The 20,566-nt window shown below is 46.3% G+C and overlaps 7 protein-coding genes across 7 annotated transcripts; 4 read left to right on the forward strand and 3 right to left on the reverse strand.

The window, feature by feature from the left end:
* Window positions 1-773: 773 nt before the first annotated feature.
* On the forward strand, window positions 774-2,835 carry PAAG_05431 (hypothetical protein; the record flags this gene model as incomplete). Its single annotated transcript, XM_002792656.1, has 2 exons — window positions 774-1,392; window positions 1,499-2,835. The coding sequence occupies 2 exons, from the start codon at window positions 774-776 to the stop codon at window positions 2,833-2,835; spliced, it is 1,956 nt and encodes a 651-aa protein (XP_002792702.1).
* Window positions 2,836-3,923: 1,088 nt separating this feature from the next.
* PAAG_12039 (hypothetical protein) lies at window positions 3,924-4,151 on the reverse strand (the record flags this gene model as incomplete). Its single annotated transcript, XM_015847582.1, has 1 exon — window positions 3,924-4,151. The coding sequence occupies one exon, from the start codon at window positions 4,149-4,151 to the stop codon at window positions 3,924-3,926; it is 228 nt and encodes a 75-aa protein (XP_015702807.1).
* Window positions 4,152-4,376: 225 nt separating this feature from the next.
* PAAG_12040 (hypothetical protein) lies at window positions 4,377-5,627 on the reverse strand (the record flags this gene model as incomplete). The annotated part of the gene is made up of 3 exons (XM_015847583.1): window positions 4,377-4,811; window positions 4,882-5,110; window positions 5,422-5,627. 3 exons carry the CDS (start codon window positions 5,625-5,627, stop codon window positions 4,377-4,379), a joined length of 870 nt encoding a protein of 289 aa, XP_015702808.1.
* Window positions 5,628-5,698: 71 nt separating this feature from the next.
* On the forward strand, window positions 5,699-6,122 carry PAAG_05433 (hypothetical protein; the record flags this gene model as incomplete). Its single annotated transcript, XM_015845573.1, has 2 exons — window positions 5,699-5,851; window positions 5,910-6,122. The coding sequence occupies 2 exons, from the start codon at window positions 5,699-5,701 to the stop codon at window positions 6,120-6,122; spliced, it is 366 nt and encodes a 121-aa protein (XP_015699799.1).
* Window positions 6,123-7,887: 1,765 nt separating this feature from the next.
* PAAG_05434 (ochratoxin A non-ribosomal peptide synthetase) lies at window positions 7,888-11,257 on the forward strand (the record flags this gene model as incomplete). The annotated part of the gene is made up of 4 exons (XM_002792659.1): window positions 7,888-8,172; window positions 8,243-8,510; window positions 8,581-10,745; window positions 10,856-11,257. The coding sequence occupies 4 exons, from the start codon at window positions 7,888-7,890 to the stop codon at window positions 11,255-11,257; spliced, it is 3,120 nt and encodes a 1,039-aa protein (XP_002792705.1).
* A 1,124-nt stretch (window positions 11,258-12,381) lies between these two features.
* PAAG_12041 (hypothetical protein) lies at window positions 12,382-16,580 on the forward strand (the record flags this gene model as incomplete). The annotated part of the gene is made up of 6 exons (XM_015847584.1): window positions 12,382-12,438; window positions 12,500-12,650; window positions 12,731-14,683; window positions 14,797-15,293; window positions 15,668-16,405; window positions 16,494-16,580. The coding sequence occupies 6 exons, from the start codon at window positions 12,382-12,384 to the stop codon at window positions 16,578-16,580; spliced, it is 3,483 nt and encodes a 1,160-aa protein (XP_015702809.1).
* Window positions 16,581-17,533: 953 nt separating this feature from the next.
* PAAG_05437 (kelch repeat protein) lies at window positions 17,534-19,942 on the reverse strand (the record flags this gene model as incomplete). The annotated part of the gene is made up of 3 exons (XM_002792662.2): window positions 17,534-19,371; window positions 19,436-19,522; window positions 19,588-19,942. The coding sequence occupies 3 exons, from the start codon at window positions 19,940-19,942 to the stop codon at window positions 17,534-17,536; spliced, it is 2,280 nt and encodes a 759-aa protein (XP_002792708.1).
* Window positions 19,943-20,566: the final 624 nt, after the last annotated feature.

The raw sequence follows: 20,566 nt of genomic DNA on the forward strand, positions 1-20,566 counted from the left end.
TCTCCTTAACATCGCCTCTCCCTCTCCTATTAAAATTTCCTGTTCCCCGTTTCCCCTCTGTTTTCCCGTCTTGTTTCCACCGCCCAATCAACGCTTTTCCCACCGCCCACCGCATTCCTCCGGGCCCTTCCACTTTCCACTTTCTTTCCACTGGCCTCTCCCGTTCCCTCCTTCGCTCCTTCCCTCTTCTTTCTTTCTTCCTCTTTCTCTCTTTTCCTCTTTACTTTCTCTCCATCCGACTCAGCCTCATACTCAACTTTCGATATTAACGACATCCATGACATCTTCAACCCATTCTCTTGACTTGACACGACCTGGCTCTCGTTTCTTCCTCTTCCTCTCCTACTACTTTCGAATAGCCGTCCTCTTGTCTCTCTAAGGTCTGCTGGGTTCGTCGAACACCGCTGTAGTCCTATTGACTTTGTATCACTTTCTCCCGCCCATATATATTTTCCATCCACTGTATCCTTAAACGCTCAATCCATTCTTCTCTTCCTCCTTGCGACTGTGCCATATATCTTGTTCTCTGGAGCCCGTCTTGTCTGGTTAACTCTGTTCCTACCTCCTCAGGCTGCTCCCTCCCCTTTATTTATTACCATCTGTTCCCGTCATTCTGATTTGAGCGGCACGCCCTAACTTATCCTCTTATTTCCACCTAACCCCCTTTCCCAATATATCCCTCTTTTTCTATTCCATATCACATTTTCCATTTTGAATAGTATAGTGTCTTGTATTTTTACCATCTTGGTTCCACCGTCGACATCTTTGTCGCAATGGACTCGAGACCCATGCCCCCCGAGTCGGGCAACAAACGCGCCAGATCCCCTTCCGGTGACCACCAACATACCACCGCCTCCAAAGTTCCCAAAACACAGTCAAACCACCTGCAAATAAATTATCTCGCCCGTCAGTACCCACAAAATATCCCCCTCGTCTCCCCAGATGACACCCTCCCTTCCATCCTCCGTCTTATGAACGACTACGACGGGGTTCTCCAGCGACACGAAAGCATCGCAGGCAATCTAGGCGCATGTCCCCTTGGGCCCATCCTCGTCACCCGCTTCGAACGGCTATTTGACGGTCCTCCCAAGGTGCTCAAGTCGCATGGAAAGGAAGGAACAACAGTCTCCTGGCTTGATGTGGTCGAATTCGCAAAAAACAAACCTGAACAATTTACCCTCGAAAAAACGCGTAACGGAGTCCCCGTCTGTCAGATCTACACCAAGCAGAGTCGCGTGGAAATTTCAGAAGAAGATTATATCCTGATCAAGTCCGGTATCCCTCAGAAGATTATTCCTCCTCAGCCCATAGTTGAAGATGAAGAGAAGGAGCTGGGCGCATTAGAAATATTAGAAAAGAATTTGTCCCAGATCATCAATCTGGCTGATCAAGGTAATAAGATATATAATATATGTTTTCTTTTTTTTTTTTTAATGTTTTTTATTTTTATTTTTACACTGTTATGTAGCCAGGGACTAACCTATTGTGATGATCATAGTGTCAGCGCGTGCTAGGCAATTAAACCACAGATTCAAGAACCGCAAGACTGCAATCGTTACTAGAAGAGAGAACGATCTATCCCTCAGTGCCCAACAACAAAGATCCATTAGTCCATTCCGAGAATCCAATGGCAATGTAATGGGTACCAACACCCATACTAGCAACGGCCATTCGCATCCTCACTCCCCCCCAGGTTTTGTCGCTGTTAATTCCCGATACGACCCCCCCCAGGATGATCCCAGTGTCCTATCCGCAGCCCAGTTTATGTTCCCTCATTCCAGTACGGACAACATCACAATCATCAACGGCACTTCAATCAAAGGTGCCTCCCCAGCTACGCGAGCCGAATTGATGAAAAAGTTCTTCACAACTGCCGATCGTCACGCCCGCGGCTTTTCGGATGAGGAAGAAGCAACAACGAAGACGACAGAATGCCCCCCTCCTGCCCGCCAAACGTCACGTTCACGTCCCCGCGCCTCAGACCCGGGCGAGTATAGCAGCAGCGGCTACGCAGGCGCCCCCGTCCCCATCCCCAGTACTCCCTCATCCCTCCTTCCTCAACCCAAGTCGTCGAACCACTACGAGCGGGATGATGGCGGACCCTACAAGATTGAAATGGTTAGTCGCATGGAGGGGCTACAACGGGGTGAACGCATCTTGCCTCCCTGTGACCGCTGTCGGCGCCTACAGATGGATTGTCATAAAAATCTCACGGCGTGTATGGGCTGTACGAAGAAACATGCCAAGTGCTCGTGGAAGGATGTTAAGCTTGAGGAACTTCGGAATACGTACCCACGTAACAGCAATAGGAGTGTGGGGAGCGGTAGCAGTGCGCGTGAAGGGCCAATGGTGACAGAGACGGATGCTGATAGGAGTCTGGGGGCCACGGGGACGCCGACGACTACTATACCCGGTGTTGGCATTGGTACTACTAGTATTACAGATTCGATGTCCAATAATAATAGCAGCGCAAGTAGTCGCCAGCGCGCAGCTGAACCGCAGCATGCGGTCAAGCACTCCCCGCCCTCGCACTCAATGAGTGATCATACGCTCCCCGGGTTAGCTGAGGTGGCGAAGGAGGGTGCCGCTTTGCCTCTGGCCGTGTCTGGGTCTGCTAATATACCTGTGCATGGACATGCGCATTCCCATTCCCATTCTCGTGTATCGCCTCATAGTCGAACTGGTATGGATGTGGAGACGGAAGGGGATGGAGATGGGGATGATGCGGATTCGACAGATCCGCTTGCGCAGGCTATTAGGGATACGGTGGGGAAGCATAATCTTGCGGCTGAGAGGGAGAGGGAGAGGGAGAGGGAGAGGGAGAGAGAGAGATAGAAGGCGGTAGATTTATTTGTGGTTCTTATGTGGAGGCTGGTGCGTGCTACAAGAAGTATGATTTATTTGTGAGGGTTTTTTTTTTATTTTTTTTTTTTTATTTTTTTTTAATCTCTATTCCTATTTCCATCTTATCTTTTATTTTTATACATTTCTTTTGCGTAAAATTTTATATATTGCGGTTTGCTTTTCAGGATATGCTGGGTAGGATTTTTTTTGATGGGCTTCTTGATATGCTATATTACTGAGGTAACTTCTCTTTTGCTTCTTTTTTTGAATTTATTTTATTTGGGAGGGTTACACTTCTGGTTCTTGGGAGGAGGGTTAGGTATCAATGGTGAATGGACTACTATCTGGCTGGATGTTATAAATGGGATGAACAGGATGCAATGTAATGAGATAACTGGATTTTTTTTTTTTTTTTTCTCCTTTTCCTTTTCCCTTTTCATATCCTTTCGTGGAATTGCGAGTTGCAAATGGAAATGGAATTGAATGTGGGAGAGCGGGCGGAGCGGGAATGACCTGAATGGATAGAATATATGTATTGTCGGAGGTGTCTGATTATTGTATGATTTTTTTAGTTTTTTTATGCTCTCTGCTCTCTGCTCTCTTTTCCTGGCTCCTTAAGGTCTGGTATCTATCTGATTATAATATATTATGTGAAATAAAACTTATTTGCTGTTTCTTTCCGATTAAGGGGTTGGTTTGATATTTCTGCTGTGATACTACATATGTTCATCGGTGTCCTCCCTATGTAGCCCCCTTTTTATCTCTTAAAAGAGAACTTCTTTTCAAGTCAACGGGAAGTTAAATGACATCATCTGATTGTGTTGGAGCCTAGGCTTCCTATTATGGACTAGCACACCGCACAGTAGTATAGAGCATCCCAGAGATAGGCTACCAAATACAACCACTTGAGACGTCCAACACAGATTGAATTCATATCCTCCATTTGGCACACGTGACCTTCGGATGGACATCGAACTATCCCTTGAACCTTTTATTTTGTGGTTGTAACCGCGCTCAAATATCCATGGTATATAAACTACAACATTACACTAAACATCTGCTACAAGTCAAAGCCTATATTAACCTTCCAGTCTTTCAAGAATCTTCTCAGTAAACCTAACACCAACCACTATCCCATTTTCATCATACATCTCCTGCCCATCGTCAAACATATTCCCCACCCCGGCATCAAGACACGTCAAACATGCCAGCACAACCCCTGTATACGTGCGCCCCATCAGACTCGGTAACTGTGCCATGCTATCCCCATTCACCAACTTCTCCTTAATCCCCAGCGCTGCCAGCATTTTATTTTTCATCTCCAGCTCCCCCCCCAAAATATCCAGCGCAGCATTGGGCAAATAGTTGCTGCTCAGGATGATCCACCGCCATTCTCTCAACCCCCCCCCCCTCAACCCAACACCCCCCCAACCTTCTTCTCCTTCTCCACCACGCAGCACGGCAAATGACGTGCACAACCTGATTTCCAGCAGACATGCACCAAGACTGTATATGTCATGCTGCATCTTGTGCTATTCCTGCGGCCACAGGCCCTGGCCCTGACCCCTGGTGGCTCGGGTGTCTGTAGAGATTCCGGTGAGAGAGACCATATCTGCGCAGAATGATGGGCGGCCTGGTGATGGACGCAGTTGCTCGAAGCCGACGAGGTAGAGATCGCTGGGCTCTCCGGTTGTGGGGTCGGGGAGGAAGAGGATTGTTTCCGCACTGATGTTTTTGTGCACAAAGTTTGCGGCGTGGAGGGATGGGACGGCGTGGGCGAGGGATTTGCTGATTTGCAATTTTGCGTTGAGGAATTGGGAGGTGATGGTGGCTTCATGGTGATGGTGGTGTTGGTGGTGGTGGTGGTGGTGGAGGAGGAGAAGGAGGGAACGGAGGGTTTGGGGGCCACCTTGTCGTGGGAGTGAGAGGACGTATTGGAATTGGCTTTCCTGTGTACAGGAGGACCCCTAGGCATTTTAGGAAGCCGAGGGAGAAGGGGTCCGAGATTGGAGAGGAGTTTTGTGCAATTTCCCGCACTGTGCTAAAGATGATGTTGGGATCGATGTCTTCTGGGTAGGCTGTGCGGTCTAACATTACCGTCTGGCTGGTCTGGGCGAGTAGGCGCAGGTGACTTGACGAACCCGTGTTAACGATGGCGTTTATTTCGGTCTCTAGCCAGACTCTATCGACTCGAAGAACGAGGTCCTCCAGGCCAATGTCTGTGGACTTGTATGCCTGGACAAGACTGATGATACGCTTACTGCATCTGCGATAGAACAAGTATCAGCAGAAATTGACCCTCCAGAGGAGAGGCTTGACACTATGTTGGGTGAAGATCCTGGTAATGATTTCTACCGCTTGGGCTTGTGCAGTTCCGCTTGCTGCCAATTCCACCTGACCGCAGAGCAAGGTGATCCCACTGCCACTCCCTGATTGACTGAGGGATACAGGAAAATCGTTTTTCAATTAAAGAAATCTCTAGGTTTGGATTAACGATTAAGGTGGATTATCGTTATTATTTAATTCAGCTATCTTACAAGGATGATAGAATGATATCTTTCCGGCTGGATTTCAAACCTGTGAGGTTGGTATTTAACCCAAGCTACGACAGCCTGACAAATGGAAGTGGCTCCATGAAAACGGTTAATGGTGAGGTAGGGAACATCACCGCCAGTCAGTAGGTGAACAAACGGAACGTTAACCAACCAGCTGTTTGCGATATTCATATCGCAACTGCAGAGCCGCTGTGGGGGAAATCCTCGAAGTTTAAGTGTCAGCCTCATCGTGATCTAGATTTCATGTTCGTGAGGTATGTGTTCTCCGGACCAAACTTAAAAATGATACATTCATGACAATGCCTATTTGCACTGATCTTCTCCGTCAGTACACTCCGGGTCAGCCGTTAAATGGAAATGGTATTGTGATCATTTTTTTCAGCTTGACATTCGTCTTTCTGACTCGGCCCTCCAGCAGCGTCCACTATTTACAACAGCCAAGTGAGACCTTGGTACGAACCAAAAATTCTCATATGGTAAACTTTTAACACACGATGACTATTATTTAAGACCAGTTGTCAAGTCTGGCGTTGCTGGTGGTGGAGGGTAGATGGCGATTCGGAACCAACGGAAGGTCTTACAACATGGCAAGCCGTGTTGGAATGGCCAGGCTCCGGAGGTCAATGCACAGAGGAGGAATACGAAACGCGATGCCATCAGAAGCTACCTGAGGATAGCAAACTGGAGAGGAAACTCATAACCAGCACAAAATTCCCTCTTTAGCAGATTAAATATTCTCATGGAATCCGGTCCGAATACAGAGACATAGCTAATAGATTAAACAGTTAACTAAATAAGTAAAATAAAAATTAAAATGTCAAATTGTTTAATATGTCAAATTTTAATAAAAAGAATTCTTAACGACGTTTATATAAATTATAAAGTGGTTTTAAAATAAGGTTAAAATGCAGTTTAAGATAAGAGTAGGAAATTTATCTTTTAGTTTTGAAGTTTATAAATCAATTTTATTTGCTCTATTAGTTAAATTTTGAAAACTTACAAAATGTTTAAATAATGAATATTTTAATATAAAATAAGTATACTTTATCTTTTATATAAATAAATAAATAAATAAATAATAAATATAAATTAAGCTAATTAAAATATATATATATATATTTAATTTATAAATAAAATTTAAAAGCTCGTAGTGTAACGGGCGTGCTACCGAATACGGCCCTAGCATTTCCTTAAAACAAAAAGACGAATTCGTTAGAAGGAGAAAGGTAAAGAGAAAGGAGAATGAAAGATGAAGGCCAGCGAAGAGCTTTGTACGAGTCACAGCGGAAAAAGGATAATTTGGGCGTAAGCATTTTTGGTTACGAAAGGGTTAACTAGTTATCAAACGGGCGTTAGCCCATTACATCGAGTAGTTCAATAGGTATTTACAAAAATAACTAGAATTAAAATGTAGTAAATGTGATACTATGAAACATGCTATTTGTACACGCTCTCAGCATGCTAGAAATAATTCTGATGTAAATACCTGATTTTTTTTGATAATTATTCTAAGTTTTGTTTATAATATTAAAAGTGGAGAGGTGTGCAAGTAGATGGTGTGAATGAATAAATTGTAGATTATATTAAATAAGCATGAGAATACATTGATTACCCTTGACTTAACAAATAACAACTTCAACATTGTGCAGCAATGTGCAGAAGCGGAAGTATGAAATCACAGAAACATTTGTGCAACTGCCGCGCGGCTGTAAGAGCAAGGGGACTGCGTGCAGAAGTGGGCATTTCTTGCTTCCTTTTTAATGTGTTAGAGTTGCCTTTGACCCACCAGGCACAAAAGCTATGACAAATTTCCTCAGGGTTATGTTTCCTCAGACGCTGTTTAATCAAGTCAACAAGTACGAGGATGAAGTGCAGAGTGGATCCGGTGCAGGAAAGCCTTTTCTGCTATTGTGCTGCATGAAAGGGGGACAAAAAGAAAACAACCTCAAAAAGAGGCCTTGTTGATCCGAGGCCAGAGTAAGCACAATTCTACTAAACTCGCATCTTTCTGCCCTCTTTCCAAATATGCCGAGCACTGCGTATGCGTGGAATGTTTGCTCAACAATTATGGAGAATTGTAAACTGGCCTAAATGGATGCCACGGATCTAGCCATGTTATGTATTCATAGTTGGGACGGCTGATAAATGAGCTGCAGGAATCGTCCAACCTCAAAATACAATTGCGCCACATGGAAAAAGTTTGACCAGTTAAATGCAATTCAATCTCCCAACTTCATGCTGGCGGATCGACGAGATCTACCAGATTTGGTCAGATGAACTGTGGTCGTGGCTTGCTGCTGGCGATGGTTGCATGGATGAGCTTTCTCAATGCATGATGTAGGGATATATATCAATCAAGGCTCTCCCTGGACTCACTCTGGACTCAAGCTGTAAACTGAAGTTGGAATGCTGAAAGTTTTTAGGCTTTGCCTTAGACGAATAAAGGAAAGAAAAGTCGAGAAAACAAGACTTCTCTTTAAACATCAAGATGGGATCTATAAAGTTCGGATCAGGGACTCTGGCAGCTGAGGTTGACTATCTCAAGGAAAACAATCCAAATCAGTTGTTTTGCATCCACTCTATTTCTTCCGACATCTCGCAGGGATGGCGCAAGGTTACAATGAAGGACCTGTCGGGCGCGGTGGATTATCTGGCCAACTGGATTGAAGAAAACGTTTCCCCAGGGTCAAACCGAGAGACATTGGCATATCTTGGATCGAACGACATACGCTACATTGCCTTTATCCTTGCCTGTATGAAGATTGGACACATTGTAAGCTTCTACTCAGGACTCTTGTAATCAAATGCAAACCACTCTGACTAAATGGAAATGGCAAAACCAGCCATTGCTGCTCTCATCCCGAAATTCGTCGGAAGCCTCCCACCACATCCTTGAGAAAACTGGGTGTTCGAAGTTTGTCTATAGTGTGGAACGAGAGAAGCAAGTTCATGAAATACAAAAAGGAGATCCAAACATCAAGGCGTGGGCAGTTCCGGAGCTTTGGGGGGTTTTCAACAATGATGAAGTCCCGTCGTATTCCCTGAAGGGGACGCAGCCAAGAGACGTAGAGGATGAGGTTGCTCTAATCATCCATAGTTCTGGAACAACAGGTAAATTAGAAAATCTTAAAACGCAAAGCTAATGGGTGACCATATCAGGTTTGATACTAAGAAGATGCAGGTTTACCAAAACCAGTACCACTTACCCATGGATACATCGCCGCGCAGAATATGATACAAAAGATGGCGACGCCACCAGGAAGATCGAGCAGCCTTTTCAGTGTCGCTGAACACGGGAAACTAGCTGTTACAATGAGCCCATTCTTCCATTTTATGGGCTTACTTATGTCGATTGCCGCAATTTGTGGCGGAACACCATTTGTGCTGAGTCCGGAAAAGCCGATGACGGCTGAGTTGTTAGCCACAATTGTCCGCGACACTGGAGCCACAACAGCGGTCCTTCCTCCGTCAGTTGCAGAAGAGCTCTATGCCTCCAAGTTAGGACAAGACACTTTGGCTAAGTTTCATTTCATCGGAGTTGGAGGCGCACCGCTGTCACCGGTAATTGGCGACAAACTCTGCAAATTGACTCACGTCCAGAGTGTACTGGGCGCAAGTGAAAGTGGCCTGATCGCTTCGCTGAAGGCAGAAGAACGTGAAGATTGGGAGTATATGGAATGGAATCCGTTCTATGGGGTTGATATGCAAGACCAAGGGGATGGGAGTTTCGAGCTGGTCATACCACGAGGAGAAAATCGACACGTCCATGGCATTTTTCACACATACCCAGATATTCAGCAGTACCGCACGGGAGATCTTTTTTCTCCTCATCCACAGAAGCAAGGGCTATGGAAATACATTGGTCGTGGAGACGATATAATAGTTCTCAGCAACGGAGAGAAATTTAATCCAACAACCATGGAAACCATTATTCAAGGGCATCCCTTGGTGTTAAAAGCCCTTGTTATAGGACAAGGGAGATTCCAAGCAGCTCTCCTCTGTGAGCCAAATTGGAACGATTGGCAGGGAGATGAAAAGGATTTCATCGAGGAAGTCTGGCCCATGGTGCAAAAAGCGAACGTGGGTGCTCCGAGCCATGGCCGCCTTATGAAATCAAAAATTGGCCTGTCATCTGTTTTAAAACCTTTCAAAACCACACCGAAGGGGACTGTCCAACGACGCATAGTCACGGCAGACTACAGTGACAAGATCGAAGCGTTGTACTCTAAGTCTGACGACGAGATTGTTGGCATCCCCAAGGATGCAACAGTGAAGGAAATTATTCCGCACGTCAAGGAATTAGTGTTAAAACTGCTTGGGTTCCAAGAAGTTGGCGACGATAGCGATATATTTTCACTAGGCCTTGATTCACTACAGTCCCTCCAACTTGGCCAGGTTTTACAAAACGCAGTCCGTTTTCATCGCCCACAGCTGAGTAACGAGGCATTCTCTAGCCGTCAAATATACTCCCACCCATCTATTATGGCTCTTTCACGCTACATGTATGACCTCATCAAGGGCAAAGACACGGCAGATGAGAACAGAATGGAACCGGTGGACGATAATGAACGATCCGCCAAGCTTTCAGCTCTAGTAGAAAAATACACCACAGGTCTAGTTGAGAAGCATTCAGTAATTCTTACCGGCTCAACCGGATCGCTCGGCAGCTACCTGCTTCATGAGCTACTTCTAGATCCCACGGTCGCTAAAGTATATTGCTTAAACCGCTCAGAAGATGCAGCTTCCAGACAGGTGCAGAGTTTCCAGGAAAAGGGCTTAACATCCACCGGATCTTTCGCCTCTAGAGTTGAATTCCTCCATGCCAAATTCGGAGATGAGCGCCTTGGACTTGCAAACGATGTTTATGACCAGCTTCTCCAAACTGTTGATACGGTAGTTCACAACGCTTGGAAGGTTAATTTTAACCATCAAGTCGAAGCATTTGAACAGCCACACCTAGCAGGAGTTCGTCGACTTGTTGACTTCAGCATCGCCAGCATTCATCGTGCCCATATCCATTTCATATCCTCGATTTCCACAGTGGAAGGGTGGAATAGCGCCAAGCGCGGACCATTGATCCCTGAAGAGATATTTGAAGATGCCGACGTGGTAATGCGTACAGGCTATGGAGAATCCAAGCATGTGGGAGAGCGTATCTGTGCCTTCGCCTCTTCTCACTGTGCTGTACCCACTAGCATCCATCGTGTTGGTCAAATTGGAGGCCCAACAACAGAAAAGGGAATGTGGAACAAGCAGGAATGGTTTCCATCCTTGGTTGCAACCTCCAAAACTATAAAACAGCTTCCATCATCCCTTGGCACGGTATCAGTGGAGTGGATTCCCGTGGTGCGTTGCCAGAAGTTCCAATCGACTCATAATCAATTCTCGTATCGTTCAAATCGACTGGGAAAGGATGTGAGCTTTATTGATGAGATGGCTAATTCTCTTTGATGTAGGACACCATTTCACGAATAATCATTGATATAATTCGGTCAAGGAGAAAGACAGAAGAGGAAGTTCGTTGTGCTGCTTTCCATCTTGTTAACCCAACCGCCTCCGCGTGGGAGTCTCTTATACCAGCTATTGAGAAACATTTCCCTGTGGCGATTGTTGAACCGCGAACCTGGATTGCTAGCCTTGAGGCCATTGAGAACCCAACACAGAGAGATCTTCAGCAGAAGCCGGCATTGAAAATTCTTGACTTCTTTCGTAGTGTTTTCGCTGCTGGAACTGATGGTCATGGTAAGCCTGCGGTCCTAGAAACTCACAAGACACAGGAAGCGAGCATAACGATGCAACAGCTTAAGCCAATTGATCAAGAGATTATGAATACCTGGATGTTGCAATGGCAGTTCTGATGATCGCAGTTGTTAAGTCGGAATGGTATGGGATGCCACGCTCGCTTATGGAGTATTTTTGTCCATTGCCATCTCCGATGTTTGTATATGTCCGAAATCTCTAGGTGGCCACATAACGGTGCGTTGAAAACCCTAGTATCACTATTCATAATTAGAAGCACAAATTTGTATCCATGGGTCTCTCTTCGACCCTCTCCGTTCCAGCTGGGGATGCATATTCAAAGTCCCGATAGAACTTCTTTCATGAGCGTGCCATATTATCGTGATTCTACCCGAAGCTTCATCGATCACGATAACTTCTAGCTGTTACACGTCAAATTTGCCGTCTTGGTACACAACAGCAAGGGATAATTATGCATCCGTATCTAGCCATGAGAAGTGCCACGTGTTGTGCCCTTTTGAATAAGTTTAAATGTATCAATTTTGACCTCAGCACTTCAAAAGGTGTTGTCTGGATATTTTGGCCTGTCTAGTGTAGACGTAACAGCGAACCACTGTAAATGGCAAGAAGGTTTAATTTCTGATCACAGGAAGTCAGATATCTGTAAAAGCCTGTAGAGAGGAACAAATCACATTAAGGCATTTCTATTGTGACCGCGTTGGCAAATACTTGTGGTAAAAATATCCTGGCCGTCCCCAGAGCAGAAAACGCGGCTGAGTTGGTGATTCGGCTGGCTCTTAAACTTGCAATTCTGTCTGTTATTCTAGACCATGGGAGGCTTTTGGCAGAGCAGGGGAGCCAACGACAATTAAGGCAGTAGAGCAAATGCTGCTAAACTCACAATTGATGGAGTGTAAAGGAAGATGTGTATGTAGTTCGTTATTTACGTGGTTGTTGCGCTGGTTGGACTGGGGTACATCGGCCTATCAAAGCTCCGGTGTCCGAGGTTCAGCGAACGACCAGCTTAACTAAATAGTTTATGTGGCCAGATAAAGCCCCCAAGCTTCAGCTAGTCGCAAAGTATTTCAAAATACAAAACTCCGTGCGTACAACGTCAGAATAATGCATTCTACGCTTTTCACAACCACTGTCGATTTCATTTCATTTGTGGCATGAGTCGCAATGACCTACTCTCTTAGAATAATTTCTTTGTGACTGCAGGAATGATGAAGCGGCCGAGGAGATGGCACATACTGCCTATAGCTCTCTGTTTGTTACCCCGTTCTCTTTCGCTCGCCACGTATTCCTTTTGGCAAATGGGACGACGAAGCTGATATATACAATATCCAGTATTACTCCAGATATTGGCTATACAGGCTCAAGATGCACACGATGAAACTCGAGCGACTACGGATATCAGCAACACCTTTACCCAGTCCGAAACTAGGCTTCCCGATGAACTTCGGCTGCGAGCCCGGGGAAAGAGGAAGGGGGAAGATGGGGAGACCAGTGGTGAGTTTTTAAAAACGAGAGGACATGGGAGAAGAGAGAAGGAAGTTAAATAACAGTTTCGCTTTACTTTTGGTCTTCAGGTCAACCATCTGTTGAAGCGGCATTGAACATCCTCCGCACTGTGAACGTCCCTGCCAATAGACATGACCGGCCTTCCGGCTTCCTTGGATATACGAAATACTATGCGAGAGAGGCATTTTACTTATTATTCATGAACCGTCCCCACATAACTGTCGACGGACACTCTACCAGAGGGACAGATAAACTATCCCCCGAACTCAAAGACGCAGTGTTGCTCCTTCAAGATGCAGTAAACCAAGACCACCCAGATGCAATATTTCTTCTGGCGGAAATGAATTTTTACGGAAATTTTACCCATCCACGGAACTATACCAGGGCATTCGAACTATATAAAACACTCGCAACGCTGGAAGGCAATAGCACCGCACAATATATGGTTGGGTTTATGTATGCCACAGGGATAGGAGGGGCAGTCAAACGGCATCAAGGCCAGGCTTTGCTCTATCATACATTCGCAGCTATGGGAGGAAACATTAGATCTCAAATGACCGTAGCATTTCGCCGGTACCTTGGCATCGGAGCACCTCGTGATTGCGACCAAGCAGCGCTTTATTACAAACAAGTAGCAGACCAGGCAATGGCCTACTACAGGTCAGGCCCACCTGGAGGCCAAATGCTCATTAGAGAGTCTTATAACTGGGCTGATGACGAGGGTGGGGTGTATGGCGAAGGCGCAAGCGTCTCAAGCTCCGGTGCAAATGCGAATAGGGATGGCCAGAACTCAGGTTCCGATGCAAGCCTTGAAGATGTGCTCGAATATTTAGATCTCTTGTCGAAGAAAGGCGATGTAAAGGCCACTTTTAGCCTGGGTAAGATGTATTACGAGGGTTCGAAGAATCTGAAGAGAAATGTACGGAGAGCAATGCGATATTTTGGGCTTGTCGCAAAAAAATACTGGACAAAGGACGGCAAAATCATCTCCAGCCACCCAATAGGGATTGAGAAGACTGCTGCAAAAGCGGCCGCGCACATTGGACTCATGTTCCTGCGTGGGGAGGGCACTGAGCAGAATTTTGAAAAAGCGTTAACCTGGTTTCAGCGAGGAATACCTCTTGGGGACCCCATGTCCCAACACTACATGGGCTTGATGTATTTGAATGGATATGGAGTCCCCAAAGACGGGTTGAAAGCTGCGGCTTATTTCAAGGCGGCATCAGAACAGGACTTTCCAGCATCTGAAACCAGGCTTGGTGCTCTATTTCTTGACCAGGGCGATGTGGCCACGGCGACACGATACTTTGAGTTAGCGGCTCGATACGGTTGGATCGAAGCATTCTATTATCTTGCGGAAATTGCCGAAAAAGGGATAGGAAAGGAGCGTCATTGTGGCGTGGCGACAGCTTACTATAAAATGGTGGCTGAAAAGGTCGAGGCCATACATTCCTCATTCCACGAGGCTAATACCGCATATGAAAATGGCGACAAGGAGACTGCCTTGGTTGCTTCAATGATGGCAGCAGAGCAGGGCTATGAGAATGCTCAGGCAAACGTGGCGTACCTGCTGGACGAGCAACGTTCTGTTCTTCCACTTGATTCAATATTGCCCCGGTCCAGGAGTCGCCGGCCATCTTTGCTCCGGAATGCTGCTTTAGCACTTATATACTGGACTCGTTCTGGAAGGCAAGCGAACACTGACTCTCTTGTGAAAATGGGAGATTACTATTTCTATGGCTACGGGACGTCGCCTGACCTTGACAAGGCCTTTACCTGCTACCATTCAGCTGCGGAGGGGTATCACAGTGCCCAGGCGTTCTGGAATCTGGGTTGGATGCATGAAAATGGCTATGCTACGGAGCAAGATTTCCATATGGCGAAAAGATTCTACGATCTGGCTCTTGAAACCAATTATGAAGCTTATCTACCCGTTAAGCTCAGTCTAATCAAGTTGCGAATACGGAGTTTCTGGAATAAAATAACGCACGGAAATGCCAATCCCATCCGAACAGAAGCAGGTGAGTTGTAGCTGATTGCTTTTCGACTCCAGTTCATCCTACCTATCCGGGCATCCTTGGAGTCGAGTTCCTTGTCCATGTCCCATTGACAAGTTTCCTTCTGCACCATCTAGATGCGAAACCCCACCGATCATTTAAGGAATGGATTACAGCTTTCATCACCTATGACGAAGAGGAAAACGAAGATTACCACAAACACAAACTGAAACGTCAATCCAATCCTGATAATCTGGATGGCGTCTTTTCCGAAGATGGAACCGGGACAGATGCCATGGACGAAAAAGTCATTAGTGACCAAGATAAGAATTTTTACAACGAGTATGATATTGATTTTGACGACGAATTCTTTGATGGCTTCGTTATCCTTTTGTTAGCAGTGATATTGGTTATCCTCGTGTATGTGCGGCAGCAGCGAGCTCTACGACGTGGACGTCAGGAGAACCAGAATGCTGCCGCCAATGGCAGAGCTCCGGCAAGGAATGGAACAGGGCAACCAGCGAATAACCCTGCGGGGACTGAAGGTGCCGTCGATAGACAACAAAGGCAAGAGGATAGAGGGCTTTTCCCCCAGCCTGACGATCCCGAGTTCGCAGCTTGGGTTGCTGGTGGGGTCGGCCATTAACTAAAATGGCCCTTGGTTTTTTTTTTTTTTTTTTTGTATTCGACTCGATTTATATAATGGGCAGGAACTCGGATAAAAAAGAGCATTTTCTTATTGAAATGTATTCTTGTGAATAATGTTTAACTCGCCGCATTTCAGAAGTTCAGGGCAGAGTCTACTCCCCTGTCTGTTGTTGCTGTTGCTTCAGACGTTCCAGGTGATATTATAGTATCACGTGTGCCAGAAGCTCTATCTTATCAGATCGACATGAGGCAGTTGACACATTCCCAATTACTGCATTTAAGTAGCTACAGCATTCCGCGTATTTATTACAGATATACAAAGTGTAGAAGCTTGCGTCCGTAGCTGATATCCATTACAAGTTACGTGCTCGTTACTCCTTCACGTCAAATATGTCCTACCAAGCTGCCAAACGCCGTCGAATCGACCAAGCTACGTCTACACTCTTCAAACCTTTTAAATCACCTCTCCGCAAACAACTTGAAAGCACATCCACAGACAATGGCGGAAAGAAAGACACGGAGTCAGATCCGAAAGCTGCAACTGATGCTCCCAATTCTCCCAATGCATCCGACAAGCACTCCTCCCGTACCCATTCCGAAGTTATTAAAAAACCTACCACAATCCCACCAGCTCCGCCGCCAACAGCGTCACCATCATCACCAAGTGTGCCATCAGAGCTCATCACCCTCCAAAAGAAACACTCTGCCCTGACAACTCGTCTTATAACCCTGCGCGCAGAACTCGATTCAGTCAACCAAGCGCTGAAAGTTGAACAGTCAGGACAAGACGCGGAGCTTGAAGTGCTGATTGCCAAGTGGAAAGCAGCGAGCCGAGAGGCGGCGGAAGAGTTGTTTGTCAGTGCTGAGGAGAGGGTGGAGAGGATGGGCGGCGTTAAAGGGTGGAAGGAGAGGATGAGGCAGGCACAGGAGAAGAGGGCGAGATGGGATGAAGATGTTCGTGCTGTTGGAGATGGGGAGGATTTGGAGAGTGAATGGGATGAGGAGGTGGAAAGGAAAAAGGCGGAAATGGAAACGGATAGTGAAAATGTAGGTGGAGGGCATGGTGGTGGGAATAATGAGTTAGGGGACGAGGATGAGGTCTGCTGATTCTTCCTTTTAACCTTGTGTTCCATCTTCTTCAATTTTCTCCATATGGTATATCTAACGACTAATATTTTCGTCTCAGAGCTTTACGATGGATATGATGCTCAAAAGTTTGAATGTTGAGCTGGATATCATCGGGTTCGACAAAGACACCCAGCAATGGACCTGAGAATTACGAAATTTATTTGTCGTGGATAAGCCGAATATGTAACCGACGTCATAAACAATTTATCCAGTTTCGGACGGCTCACACCGGTGAGGTATATGAAAAGCAATATCCTAATCAAGGTAAGAGCCCTCCATTCCCGGAGAAACTCGCTCACTCACTAGATTGAATGTACATTTCTCCGCAATGACTGATTGATTGCTGGATTCAAGTTCCAACTGTGTAGATATCGCCGGCCAACCAGATTCCCGAGTTTCTGTTTTCGAATGAACACTCCAGTATATTGAGTGAGAACTCCATTAATACGTATCATGAATATAACGTAATTTTCTTTCTACTCAGTATCACTTAGAACTGTAACAATATAAGTCATATTCATAACTACATACAATGTCCTTACCAATCAGGGAGAAAGGAATAGTGGTCTCTGAAACATTTGAATTACACAAGCGGTCCTTTATTTCTGTTGTCACAGGTGAATAAACTAAGTTTCCCCAATGCATTTGTCGCTTACTATTTTTCGTGGAGGACGACGGTCCGGAAAGGTTCTGTCAGTAAGTCCCGGTGGCTGGTGGTCGGCCGATTACAACAATCTACGGGAAAGGGCAAGACTAAATAATAAAGACAGATCCAAGCGCTAGAAATGTGATGAGAAGGCCGTTCACTATCGTAATAAGAAGGATATCTACCTCCTCCGTTGTAATCTATGGGGGTGCAGTATAAAGCAGACAAATATGTTGTGAATGCATTAAAAAAGAAAGGAAAGGAAAAGAAAAGAAAGGGACCATGAATCAAAATTGGAGAAAGCACATGAAACCAGTCCCCGCTTCCCCGCGCCCCATATGCATGCAGTCGTCAAGGTTCAGCATTAAGCACAAAAGTAATAATACAATACATGCACGGGCATCCATCGTTGACTCGTAGGTTATATTCTAAAATTTTTCCGTCCTCAGTATTCACGACAGCTCCATGCCATCATCTTCATCTCCATCGCCATCCTCAAGGTCCTCCATCCCCGGGCCAGGCGTACTACCAACCACAACACGACTTCGTTTATTATCCCCACCTGAACCAAACGCATCCAACTCGCCAGCTAACTCAAGTTCATGTCCAGGAATCACTCGCCCCTCCATATCCACTACTTCGCATAGTTCCATCAAGCTCTGCCTGCTTAGACTGCGGAATCCCTCAGTTCTGACAATGCGACCCCAGTTCGCAAGGCAGAACACGGCAGCACGACGCTTCAGCCATTCCTCATTCGTCCTTCCAGCACGATCCCAGATAATTGCAGCATTATTGACGTCCAGCTCCCGACTGAGTCGATTAACGCACAATAGCCGGAGTTTAGGCATGTCGTAGAGGTTAGCCATTACCAGCATTCCAGCCACTTCAATAATGTCAGAGCAGTACTCTGGATGGCCCGCAATGCTGTCAGTGTATAGGTAGTAAAGGAATGCTCGGACGAAAGAATATGGCTCAGGGATGTGCATTCTTTTGGTATGATATTCCGCCATTTGAGCAGAATATAGACGTTTAAAGTGCGGCCACCGAGCTTGTAGGATGATCCTGTGAACGTGGATTGGCTGAGAGGTGCAGGCGCTGTTTGGAACAAAGATGGCTTCATTTTGGGAAGAGGGCGACACGGTTGATGAATCACTAGATTCTGAGTAATTAAGGTCATCGCGCTCAGCGGTAATGATAAAGTCAGTTCCGCTACCATTTTCAGGAGGTTGGTCGAATACAGCAATTAGGTCAGTGCCAAGCCCCGTGCAGCGGGGAGATTCCTGTCGCTCCGGCGCAAGTATTCTAGCGTGCTCTGAATTCTCAAACGCGAGGTCATTCCCTAGCAGACCATACCGCTCAAGATCAATGGGAAGCACTTGGTTCAAACGATTTTCGTCACCAATACCAGTTCCATTTGTCACATCAAGGCTACATCCAAGTAGCCAGGCTTTCGTACCGTCTTCGTTAAGAGTACAATAATGCCAGCGGTATCCTGATTTGAAGATCTCCGGTCCATCTGCCAGACGCTGCCACCTCAGAGAATCGAGCTCCAAAGACGCCAGATTGCAATCCCAAGGTCGAACGGTCTCGGACGGGGTGACTAGGTCAAGAAGAACGCCAGAGGAATAAACATGGAAGTGGGTTCCGGAAAGAAGCGTTGGTACATGGGGACCAGAGCGGAACTTGAGGGAAGAAATCGCCCCGGGAGCAGTGAGTTTTCGGCGGTTGAAGGCTCTTACCTGCACGCTAGCTGAATTGGCAGCATAGCCGCTGGGACGTCCTTGCACGGTGGCAGGACTATATTGGGCTCCTGGGCTGTCAGTCATTCTATCGAGCGTTCCTAGGGATTCGACGGTACCTTGAGAGGATGACATGCCGAAAGACGGGCAGCCTTTCAAGTCCAACCACCAAAGATCGGTGCCACGCTCCATATCCGAACCAAGACCCCCGAAAACCCAAAGGCGGCCTCCCCAGATCCACGCGGTGTGATCGAATCGAGCAACAAAACTCCACGAACGGGACCAAGTCCAGGTTTTCAAGTCGAGATAGCATATATCGTCGAGGATAAAATTGGTTTCACCAGTTATTCCTCCAACAACAAAAAGTTTATCCTCGTAAACCACCGAGGCATGTCGAGCTCTTCCGCGAGGGATTGGTCCTCGAATGTCGGGGGATGCCCACGTGGATGTGGCAATATCGAGAATAACCACATCAGAGAGATACTCATGGTGTTCATTCTCGCCGCCAAACACAATAAGTTTATTGCCTTGGTACAGAGACGCTGTATGGCCTGTATGTGTATCTCGTCAGCTTGGATAGCAATGAACCATAAAATTAAAAAGAAGACAACAAACCCATCCGAACACCAGGGATGTCTCCATAATTATCGACCAAAGTCCACTTGAGGGCCGTAAGATCCAGCCGGAGGACATGATTGTAAACTGGATAGGTTAAAATCAGTAACGCTCCCGAAAAGAGTTTGTAGACTTCAGAAGCTCTCTCTGACCTTCGTCTGTGTACTGATCGAAGCCTCCAAATGCATAAATTTGGTTGTTTCCACAGTAGGTTACCGAAGCATTTACCAGACAGGCAGGGAGTTGTCCGTTGGACTTCTTCACTGCAGGACGATAGCTATCACCACTACCACGGCGGGCCGTAGGATGGCTGGTGGGCATAAGATAGGAGTTGGTGGCTTGTGCCGCTGAGGGCGACAACAGCGACGAGACTGGCGTTAAATTAGAGGAGGTTAATGTAGAAGAGCCACCCCAGCTGCTGCCACCACCAACACCATTACCTCCATGCTGTGCCGAATAGGATCCACTTGCAGCTCCAGCAGCCGGTGTTGAATGTTCGTGAGCCATCAGGGGCAGAAAGTTAAAACGCAGGAGCTTGACGAAGAAGAGTTAAGCGGTCAAGCTGATTCCAAAAGTGCCATACGGTTCTGCGACGACATTCCCATTGCACGATATGGGTAATTTGAGACGTTGGAGGCCAAGACGTAGTGATGTCGTCCAGTTAAGAGGAAGTGGTTGGCGGTTGCGGCTCTGCAATGATGAGCAGATGATTCCGACGCTATTTCCAAAAGGGAAGGCTTGGCAAAACTTAGACTAAGCCTTGGCACTGGCAAATTAGCTCCAAGACGCTAACCCAAATATAGTATAGTGTATCTCAGCGGCCGTTGCTGTAGAGATCAAATGGCGCTAAGTGGGTGTAAATATTTATTTGCAGCGGGGATCAACGTCGTGCTTCAATTCTTCTTCTTCCATTCAACATCAACCTCCTTTTTACCCTCTCCCTCTTCCATAACCTATACGCTTACTTTTGCATCCTCTACTTCTCTATCCCCTGCATCTATCGCATCCAGTACTTTGTATCTTTGTTGAGCATAGCTATTCCAAGTTTATTAGATCATCCTCCATTTCGGACCTGATCACCCCTTGTTTGAGCATACGCTTCTCTGCAAAGTCCAGAATTTTTTTTTTTCC

The sequence above is a fragment of the Paracoccidioides lutzii genome (assembly GCF_000150705.2).
Source record: "Paracoccidioides lutzii Pb01 unplaced genomic scaffold supercont2.14, whole genome shotgun sequence".
Lineage (NCBI taxonomy): Eukaryota > Fungi > Ascomycota > Eurotiomycetes > Onygenales > Ajellomycetaceae > Paracoccidioides > Paracoccidioides lutzii.